Raw genomic sequence first — 11,122 nt, 5'->3', positions numbered from 1 at the left:
CAGCTGCTGAAAACCCTGGTGGGGGGGGGGGAGCTGCCTCCAGACCTGGCCTCCCCTTCTCCAGGATCCTGACAGCCAGAGGGGCACATCCAGGGGGTCCAGGCCAGGAAGGGGAGTGAAGAGCGTCACCCCACTCAGGTCTGGTTCCCCTTCAGCAAGGCCTTCCCCCCCAGGCTCCCTCTCTCCTCCCGCTTTTCTGGGATGAGGGTAGGGGATGGAGACTGAGCCCAGAGGCCCGTACCACCGAGCCACATTCCCCGCCTTTTTCACTTTTTGGAGACAAGTTCTTGCTGAGGGGCCCAGGCTGACCTCAAACTTGTGATCCTCCTGCCTCAGGAGCCAGTGGGACTTGTGCCACTGCATCTGCAGCAGCTCTCAGCTCCTTGGTCCCCACCTGATGCCCTGTTCCAAGGAGAGGGCAGCAGCTACCTCCTGCTTCTCAGCTATCCCCTCCCCTCCACTGGGAGCATGTGGCCTGCTTGTTGGTTATGTTTCCACCTGTGACCTGGGTCATCAATTCAGCAACCTTTTTTTCTTTCTTTTTTTTCTTTTTTTGGGGGGTGGGGTAGAGGATTGAACTCAGAGGCACCTAACCACCGAGCCTCATCTCCAGCCCTTTTTTGTATTTTATTTTGAGACAGGGTCTCACTGAGTCGCCTAGGGCCTCACTAAGTCACTGAGGCTGGCTCTGAACACACGATTTTCCTGCCTCAGCCTCCTGAGCCCCCTGGATTACAAGCGTGAGCCACCGCACCCAACTCAATTCAGTAACAGGGCAGGAGGGTCTGTCAGGGCCTCCTCTGGAAGTCTTAAAAATGCAAACTCAAACTCCTGCCCTTTCCTCCCTGATCCATCTGGGCTCTGGCTCGGCAGATCTGGAGTAGGCCCTGATCTGGGATTTTTCAAGTAGATTAGTGGTTTTGAAACTGTTCCTCAGGTCCCATTGGAGAAAGCTGAGTAGTACCTCCCCTTGGCCCTCCTCCCTCCTTCTCCCACTACCTGTTAACCCCACCCCACTAGGGGGCTCTTCTCTGTGAAAACCTGATCTCACCCTCTGGGTTCACTTCCTGAAGTCAAAATTCTGGGAGTTTCTATTTATTTTCTAAATTCCATTTTAACAACAACAACAAAAAAATTTTTTTAAACCTATATGATTCAAAATTCAAAAGATACAAATTCATTTGCAATGAAAAAATGTCTCCCAGGAACAAGGAACTTCTGCATCCAACTTCATCGGGAAAGATTCTCCATAGAAAAAAAATTGCAATCCCACAGTCCCTCAGACTGCCCGGCTATGGATGGGCCCGCACAGGAGGCGAGAGAAGACCCACTGGGACAGAAGGCTGCTCCCACGGAGGCAGGGTTACTGCACAGAAGCTGGGATTAGTTCCTTTTGTGTGACCCCAGAGGCCACACTGGGCAACTGCCCTGAGCCCAAGTCCCTGGGAATGTACACCTGGATGCAACAGAATGTGGGTCACTAGGGGGCTTTTCTGTGTGAAAAGCTGATCTCACCCTCTGGGTTCCCTTCCTGAAGTCAAGATTCTGGGAGTTCCTGTTTATTTTCTAAATTCCATTTTAACAACAACAACGACCAATTTTTTTTTTTAAACCTATATGGTTCAAAATTCAAAAGACGCAAATTCATTTGCAATGAAAAAATCTCTGTCCCACCTCTGTCTTCCCCCTGCAGGGCCACGGGACAGTCTCCCATGTGTCTTTCCCAGGAAGTGCACAGACATCCCAGCACCTGAACAGTGCTTAACAAAATGCAAGGCACCTCCCATGTATGTACTTGTTGAAGAACTGGATATATAAGCAAATATATTTTTAATTCTTCTGTAATTCTCGGTCACAAAGTCCTTTCCAAATGTTGCATTCTCTACTGTTACGGTATGTCTCCACCGAAAATCATGATCCCAACGTGGTGATGCTGGAACCTCTAAGAGGAATTAAAGCTTCTCTCTTGGGACTGGATTGGTTACGGTGAGAACGGGTTGTTATAAAGTAATCGTGGTACCTTCCCTCAATCTCTCTTGCCATATGACCTCTCTTTTGCTCACTGTTCTTCCACCATGAGGTTCTTACCAGCAGCCAGGTGAATGTTGGCACCATGTTCTTGTACCTCCATAACTCTTTTCTGCACAAACTACCCAACCCCAGGTATTTTGTTATAGCAACACAAAACAGATTTAGATGTACCACACTATTCTACAACTTGTGCTCTTCATTTAACAATCATTTTGACAACTCACGTCACTAAATATCTAAGGAGAAAATTCTAGGGCATTCCATCAGGCCAGCAGGGAAGAGGGGAGATGTAAGCTGTCATTTTTTTTGTGCAGACATATGCATATCAAATGGCATCAGAGCTGTCAACTCGAATATCTATAGCCTTCCCTGGACACCCTTTTGAGCGTGCTCTGCAGAGGTGATCTGGAGTAAGCGAGGCTACTAAGAAAGTCGCTTAAGGGACGGGGGCTGTGGCTCAGCAGTAGAGTGCTCGCCTTGCACGTGCCAGACCCTGGGTTCGATCCTCAGCACAACATATAAATAAATAAATAAAGATATTGTGTCTTACTGAAAAACAAATATTTAAAAAAAAAAAAAAGAAAGGCGCTTAAGCTGAAAATGCCCCGAAATACCCCTCACAGAAAACCAAGAGATGGCTACCATTCTGCCAGCAGCAGTCACATCTCCAAAGCCTGGGAGATGGTTCCCAGATGCCACACAGCCACCACCTACCTGAGCATACTGCTCCTTGAGTGGGCCAGAAAGCCGGAGAATAGCACAGATGTCAGCTCCAAGTCTGTGGGACAGGGAGATACAGGACCCAGTCAACCTAGGGCTTCCTGGAGCCTCCAGGCTCCAGAAGAGAATTCCAGAGGTCTAAGTCGAGCCCTCATTTCTCCCACTGCTATTTGTGTCACTGTGGCAGCTCTCAACACCCCTGACCCCTTTTCCTTATCTATAAACAGGGATAAGAGTTTCTTTCTCCCAAACAGGATTATTATGAAATTCAAATGAATATAAAGGAGCCCTGAAGCTAACGGATAAAACGTAGGATGATAAGTACACTGAGAACCTCCAAGCCAGGCACGGAGGCCCACACCTGTGATCCCAGGGGCTCAGGAGGCGGAGGCAGGAGGATCACAAGTTCAAAGCCAGCCTCAGCAATTTAGTAAACGCTAAGCAATTCAGCGAGACCCTGTCTCTAAATAAAATATATAAAAGGGCTGGGGCTGTAGCTCAGTGGCAGAGCGCTTGCCTAGCATACACGAGGCATGGGTTCGATCCTCAGCACCACATACAAATGACCAAATAAAATAAAGGCATTCTGGGGGACTGGGATTGTGGCTCAGCAGTAGAGTGCTCACCTAGTGTGTGCAGGGCGCTGGGTTCGATCCTCGGCACCACATACAATTAATAAATAAATAAAGGTATTGTGTCCAATAATTTAAAAAAATATATTTAATAAACAAATAAATAAAATAAAGGTATTCTGTCCATCTACAAAAAAAAATTTTTTTAAGCGGGGGAGCGGGAAGGGCTGAGACTGGGACTTGGTGGTTAATTGCCCCTGGGTTCAAACCCTGGTACAAAATAAAGAAAGAAAGAAAACCCACCAGGCCTCCAGGCCTAATGATATTCTGCCTCAATTAAGTTACTGCTAGTACCCTAAACCCAGTCACCACCAGGGATATCTCAGCCTCAACTAACTTGGTCACCACAACATAAAAAACTCATCCCTTCAGTTGTTCCATGATCTTAGCCAGTCATTTATTGGGCACCATATTTGATTCCAGGTAACAGAAATATGAATGAGATACACAATTTCTGCCCTGGCCTTGAGCTGCTCACACCTACACTTAAACACCAACGTGGTGAGATGAGTGTTCTTATTTTCAGATGAGAAAACTGAGGCTAAGTGAGGGGAACTGACTCACCTGAAGCAACCCTGTAACTAATGAAACCAGTATGAGTAAAATAAAAACAGCCAACATTTCATTCCTGAGCCTTCTCTAGATGCCAAGAATTATTCTCTAAGCCATTTACATGCATTACCTCATTTAATTCTTCCACCATCCTGTCTTTGTCTGCATTGAACAAATGTCAAAACTGAGGCAGAGTCAATATGAAATGTGTACCAGATGGGCCACTAAGGCTGAGCTACGATGTGAATCCCAGAAGTCTAATCTCAGAACCTCTGTTTCTTAATGCTATTTAACTTCCAGAGCTGAGATGCAATTTAGGAAATGATGGTAGATACTTGGTGGTGAATTTGTGTATGGATCTCTGCCCTGGAATCCCCCACAACCTCTCAGAACCTCCAGGATACCCAAAACAGCTTCCTGACACCACACCCTACTAGCCTTCAAGGGGAGGGGAGCACCTGGCGTGTGGTGCACCTATAATCTCAGCAACTTGGGAGGCTGAGGCAGAAGGATTACAAAGTCAAGACCAGCCTGGACAACTCAGTGAGAATCTGTCTCAAAATAAAAAACAAAAAGGACTGGGGGTGCAGCTCAGCGGTAGAGCACCCCTGGGTTCAATCCCCAGTATGGGGGGAAAAAAGCGGAGAGGAGCCTCACTCCACTTTCTCCCCTTCTTTGCTCTCCTAGCCCAGTCCCCAGCAAAAATGCCAGACAGAAGACCTTGCTCCAAGAAAAAACAATGAGCGAAGGCTAAAGGCATTATTATTATTTGGGGGAAGTGGTGAGCTAAAACTGAAATAACCCAGTCCCTGGAGTCAATAAAACTGAATTTGAATCCTGGATTCGCCACTTAACTTGCAACCCCAGCAAATTTTGTTTTTAACTTTTCAGAGCCTCACTTACTTCATCTGTCAAGTGGAGAGGCAAATAACACTACACGGTACCTACCAAAGGTTATGATGATTAAATAAATTAATACAGGTACAGTGCCTGGCATATAATAAAGACTTATTAAATCCCTACTATTAGGGGTCCTTGTCCTCAATGAACAAAGATTGCCTTTGGAACCAGACACATACGGGGTATGTTTTTAAAGAAATCCCTTATCTGTGCGTCAATTTCTTTGTGTGTAAATTACCTCACAGCACTGTCATGAGAATAGGAAAAGTATACAGAAAGTGCCTTGGTAGTCACTGTTTCATTGGTGACTCCTGGAGAGACAGACCTACAGCTAAGGGCTTTGCAGAAGTAGTCGCCTGTCTTTGGAGTGGGCGTGTGCAGACGGCTGTCTTAAGTGATGGTGGCAATCCTGCATCTTCTCCTGCTCCTCCTGCCCGGCCACCAGAGAAGCTGGGGTCCGAAGCCCACTCCAGCAGACCCACACGCTCCCCTGGGTCGCCTGACCAGTGAGCTCCCTGTCCTCCTCCTCCCCTCCCCACAGACACCTGCTCTGCAGCGCCTCGGTCACGAAGTCCTTCCCGGATTTTCTCTTCCCGCTAAACAGCAGCACCAGTCGGGGGGCGCCTCCCTGCGGGGCCATGAGGCCACTCGGCTTTCCTATCCCTAACGCGGACCCATCGTACCCCTGAAATCGGGCCACTCCGCGCGAAATGGACGTGGCCACTGGGAGAGGCAAGGAGGAGGGATCCTCTCCCTCTTCATAGCTGTAAAGAGGACTGAGGTCCCTCCATCTTCCATATGTTTTAATTCATGACTAAACAAGTACGGAGAGGAGAAAATGTACATACACAAAAGAGGCTTATTTCCAGGGCAGCCTTCTCCCCTAAAGAAGCTCCCCCTCTAGAGCGCACTTGAGCCAGTCCAGCCCCGCCCAGAACCGCACGTCACGGCCGCGCCTCCGAACCCGACGGGCGGGGAGGAGTCGGACGCAACTACTTTTCTCAGAGGGGGATAACGTCTTAAAATTTCCAGAGGTGGACCTCATCTTCCCCCCAGATAGCCTAAAACATGATGAAAAAAAATATTATACCTAATAATGTGGGAAGATTTTTCTCGACTGCTTTTTTACTTGTGTTTTATGACCCATGTGATTAAACAAACTTGTATTTGCCCCACAGTGGAAATGGGTCTTTCTGGAGATGTAAAACACGGTAATGACCTGATGGGGCTGTGTCTCGTGACGTCATCCCGAGGGTGGCGCTTAGCCTCGCACACGCTCGCTTATTGTGAAACCGGTTTTGTAAGTGGGCAGGCCGATGGGATGTGACCCTTTTGACCCAACAAGAAATCTATCCCTTTTCTAGCCGCATCCTGCTCTCCAAAGGTTTTGGGAAGCTGGAAAGCTTGGAATGACGTGGCTTTGGATGAGATTAACCGGTTTTATCCGGAGACCACTTCCCGTCCAGGAGTTGAGAATTAGTTATCTGTCCCTTCCTCCAGTGTCCAGTTCTGCCTCAGCCCGTTCCAGGACACCTACTCCCAGTTAAGTAGGCACAGTTGTCTTTAGTCCTGAGTCTCTGTCTTGCATTTTTCCGAGCTTGTCAAAACAGAGCCTGCAAACAGTTACTGCCTCCATATGATGGGTTATCAAATCATGTGAGAAGAGACTAAGGGAAGTGAGATAAACCCTGAATATTGAAAAAGAGGCACAAAAGAATGATAAGATACAAAGAGAATAGATTTCAGGAGGATTTTTTAAAGCAACTCAAAATTTTAACTGTGCTCATCAAGGCACTTCAGACAGGGCAGAGTGGAAAGAGTTTTGATCCCAGTTTTGACACTTCATAGGGAATGTGACCTTCAGCCAGTCAAAACCTTCGCCATCGACGATGCCCACCTCACAGGATTCCAATAAGAGGGAAATAAAGAAAATATATGCTAACATGCAATAAGACACCTCATAAATTCTAAAGTATCATCCAGTTGTAAGGGATTGTTATTTGCTCTTAGCCCTCTCTGTTTTTATTATGGTTTATAATTCAACCCAGGATCGGATTTTCCAGTTCACCTTCTGTAAACATTTACGTCGGCCTCCACTGAAAGCCCAGATCTCAGCTAGACCAGCAGAAGCTACAAGGGATAGCTCCCTTCTCACTTTCCTGCTTTCTAATTACTAGAAAAGAGTCAGAACTTCCCCAAGTGTCTCTTCCCTCACCTGACCCAATCTGCCCCTACTTCCCTGAAATCAGACTCCCTGAAATTTCCAGTCCCTCATCAGAAAACCTCCCGCATCCTACCCTCTCCTCCAGCTTCTCTGTCCCCTGCTGGCTGCCCTCTCCCGTGGAGCCTTCCTTCTCCCCCAGCCCTCAGTCTCAGCAAGGCCTCCCTCTCCCTCCACTTCATGTTCCAGTCCTTCACCTGCCTCTGGGAAAACTCCAGCTCCTCTAAGTTTCTTGCCACCTGGCTGGGCTACCCTTACCCTCCTCAGGATTAACTGCCACCCATCATGGTGGCTCCTTCTTGTTCCCTGAGACTTAATCAATGGCTTCTGTGTTTTGGTGTTTTTGTTTTTGTTTTTATTTGTACCAGGGTTTTGAACCCAACGGTGCTTAACCACTGAGCCACATCCCCAGCCCTTTTTTATATTTTATTTAGAGACAGGGTCTCACTGAGTTGCTTAGGACCTCGCTGAGTTGCTGAGGCTGGCTTTGAACTTGCAATCCTCCTGCCTTAGCCTCTTGAGCCACTGGGATCACACTCATGCCCCACCACACCCTGTGGCCTTGGTCTCCTTTTCCTCCCAGTTCTTGTCATCATTCTCAGGGACTTCAGTCTCACTGATTACCTCTTCTGGCCAGTTCATTCAGCAATGATCTGCTGCTCAATTCCTTGGCCCCGAATGATCAAAGCTTTTTTCCTCCAACACCAGCCCCTATGGACACACCCCCGGCCTTGTCACCACCAGAAAGCCTCAATCTGCCAGTGCACACACTTATCCACCCAGCTCTTCAAGAATAGTCACTCAGCCAGGGCTGTGGCACATGCTTATAATCCTAGGTACTTGGGAGTTTGAGGCAGAAGGATCACAACTTGAAGACCAGCCTGGGAAACTTAGCAAGACTTTATCTCAAAATAAAAAATAATAAGAGACCCAGAATAGCCAAAGCAAAAACCCTTAGCAAGAAGAGTGAAGCAGGAGGCATCACAATATCAGACCTTAAACTATATTACAGAGCAATAGTAACAAAACAGCATGGTATTGGCACCAAAATAGACTTGTAGCCCAATGGTACATAATAGAGGACACAGAGACCAACCCACATAAATACAGTTATCTCATACTAGACAAAGGCACCAAAAACATATATTGGAGAAAAGATAGCCTTTTCAACAAATGGTGCTGGGAAAACTGGAAATCCATATGCAACAAAATAAAATTAAACTCTCTCACGATGCACAAAACAACTCAAAGTGGATTAAGGACTGAGGATTAGACCAGAGACCCTGCACCTAATAGAAGAAAAAATAGGCCCAAATCTTCATCGTGTCGGATTAGGCTCCAACTTCCTTAACAAGATACCCATAGTGCAAGAAATAAAATCAAGAATCAATAAGTGGGATGGATCCAAACTGAAAAGCTTCTTCTCAGAAAAAAAAAAAATTAGTGAGGGGAATAGAGAGCCTACAGAATGGGAGCAAATTTTTCCACATGCATATCAGATAGAGCACTAATCTCTAGGATATATAAAGAACTCAAAAAACTTAACACACACACACACACACACACAAAGATAACCCAATCAATAAATGGGCCAAGGAACTGAATAGACATTTCTCAGAAAATGATATACAATCAACCACCAAATATATGAAAAAATGTTCAACGTCTCTAGCAGAGAAATGCAAATCAAAACTCCTCTAAGATTTCATCTCACTCCAGTCAGAATGGCAGCTATTAAGAATAAAAACAATAAGCATTGGCAAGGATGTGGGGAAAAGACACACTCATACACTGCTGGTGGGACTGTAAATTGATGCAACCAATATGGAAAGCAGTATGGAGATTCCCTGGAAAACTAGGAATGGGGCTGGGCATGTGGCTCAAGCGGTAATGCGCTCGTCTGACATGCGCGGGGCGCTGGGTTCGATCCTCAGCACCACATAAAAATAAATAAAGATGTTGTGTCCACCAAAAACAGAAAAATAAATATTAAAAAAATTCTCTTTCTCTCTCTCTTTAAAAAAAAAAAAAAACTGGGAATGGAACCACCATTTGACCCAGCTTTCCCACTTCTTGATTTATACCCAAAAGACTTAAAAAACAGCATACTACAGGGACACAGCCACATCAATGTTCATAGCAGCACAATTCACAATAGCTAAACTGTGGAAGCAAGCTAGATGCCCTTCAGTAGATGAATGGATAAAGAAACTGTGGTGTATATACACAATGGAACATTACTCAGCATTAAAAGAGAATAAATCATGGCATTTTGCAGGTAAATGGATGGAGTTGGAGAAGATATTGCTAAGTGAAGTTAGCCAATCCCAAAAAGCCAAAGGCCCAATGTTTTCTCTGATGTGTGAATGCTGATCCATTATGGGTGTGGGGGGAGCATGGGAGGAATGGAGTGCCCCCACTGGCTCAAATACTCCCCAGCCAGAGCTTGCCTCCCAAGCTCCCCACTAGCCCATGAAATTCTCTGCTATATAACAGCTGCCTTTCCTTCCTTCCACAACCCAGGGGAATGTCAAGGAGGTACCCTGTGCAAAGCCTTGGCCAGCTCAAGGGCTGCCCCTAGGGGCACTATTCAGAGGCAGGTGCTGGTGAGTGGGGGCAGGAAAGGGAAAGTGCAGCCCCTGGGTAGAGCCTGCTGGGAAAGGGGGCAGCCAGAGTCCTTGACCACTCAGACGGGAAGCCAGGTATGTCTGCCACCACTGCCACATGGAGGTGCAGGAGGAGGAGGCCTAAAGAGCAACAGAGAGGTGTCTCCCCAGCTCAGGAACCTCTTCCCCAGAAAGCCGACCACTTAAGGAGAGGTTTGAAACCAGGGGGGTGAGGTGGTGCAAGTCTGGAATCCCAGTCACTCAAGAGTCTGGGGCAGGAGGACCCAGTTCCAGGTCAGCCTGGGAAACTCAGTGAGACCTTATCTCAAGATAAAAAAATAAATAAAAAGGGATGGGATGTGGCTCAGTGGTAGACCAGCCCTGGGGTCAATTCCCAGTGCCAAAGAAAAGAGAGAGATTTGCTTCACAGGCCAAGAGGACAGCCTGGACATCAACCGCAGGCCTGCCTTCTGTAGTCACCCACCTGAAAACAGTGTGAGCCTGGGGGACCCGCCCACCCAGCGCTGCAGAAGGAGGAAGAGGGTTGGCGCCACACAGGCAAGACTGTCCATCTCTGGCTCAGGGACATCCACTGTCCCTGCTTAACGTCATGCTTCTGACTCTAGTTTCTCCTCCCACGGCTGTTCCCAACCGACCCAGCCAATCCTCCACCCTGGCCAGTTCTTCTTTTTTTTCTTTCTTTCTTTTTTAGTTGTAGGTGGGCACAATACCTTTATTTTATTTATTTATTTATTTTTATGTGATGCTGAGGATCAAACCCAGGGCCTTGCACTTGCTAGGTGAGCGTCCTACCACTGAGCCACAGCCCCAGCCACCCCCCACCCCGCCCTGGCCAGTTCTTGTAACTGTAGATGTGGGCTGTGGACCAGCCCTTACGTGTGACATGACCGTCCTTCCAGGGGAAATGAGGGAGGTGAGGGATGGAACGGGGCAAAGTTGTAAGGCAGCGGTATGAGAGGATGACAGGAAAAAGGAGGGGCTGTCTTTGGGCCCTGATGGAGGGAAGCCCGCTCATTCATAGACTAGAATACACTCTTATTACCCGACCTGCAACAGTGAACAAACAGAACCCGCCTCCAGGAGCGCTGGTCTTTACAGGACAGACTAGCACAAGGTGGCTTCCAACCAGCATGATGGCCTGGGGCTGGGCTCAGTGGCAGAGCACCTGCCTGGCATGTGTGAGGCCCTGGGTTCAATCCTCAGCACTACGTATAAATAAATGAATAAGGCTCCGTGGGACAGTGCCCCTGAGTTCTCCATCCCCAGTATAAAATAAATAACTAATACTACCAGGATGTTCTGCTGCGATCTCTAAGTGGTTCCATAGTACCCTCATGCTGTTCCCTTTGCCCAAACTGCTCTTCACCCTCTCTTTTGTGTGTAACAAACTCAAAATTGTAATTTTTCTTTTTTTTTTTTTTGTACTAGTAATTGGACCC

The 11,122-nt window shown here is 47.2% G+C and overlaps 1 protein-coding gene and 1 long non-coding RNA gene across 2 annotated transcripts in view; one reads left to right on the top strand and one right to left on the bottom strand.

The window, feature by feature from the left end:
- The window catches only part of LOC125620259, a 2,487-nt gene extending 510 nt beyond the window's left edge, over window positions 1-1,977 (top strand). The window contains exon 2 of the long non-coding RNA XR_007351871.1: window positions 1,694-1,977. This is a non-coding gene — a long non-coding RNA (uncharacterized LOC125620259). The remainder of the gene's footprint in view (window positions 1-1,693) is intronic.
- The window catches only part of Pmvk (phosphomevalonate kinase), a 9,250-nt gene extending 3,691 nt beyond the window's left edge, over window positions 1-5,559 (bottom strand). The window contains exons 1-2 of the mRNA XM_015502814.2: window positions 5,381-5,559; window positions 2,746-2,809 (exon numbers count right to left, since the gene is read on the bottom strand). Coding sequence (XP_015358300.1) covers window positions 2,746-2,809; window positions 5,381-5,475 — 159 coding nt within the window. The 5' untranslated portion in view covers window positions 5,476-5,559. The remainder of the gene's footprint in view (window positions 1-2,745; window positions 2,810-5,380) is intronic.
- Window positions 5,560-11,122: the final 5,563 nt, after the last annotated feature.

The sequence above is a fragment of the Marmota marmota genome, unplaced genomic scaffold (genome assembly GCF_001458135.2).
Source record: "Marmota marmota marmota unplaced genomic scaffold, marMar, whole genome shotgun sequence".
Taxonomy (NCBI): domain Eukaryota; kingdom Metazoa; phylum Chordata; class Mammalia; order Rodentia; family Sciuridae; genus Marmota; species Marmota marmota.
The sequence above is the reverse complement of the archived record's forward strand: the minus strand, read 5'-3'. Positions and strand labels throughout refer to the sequence as shown.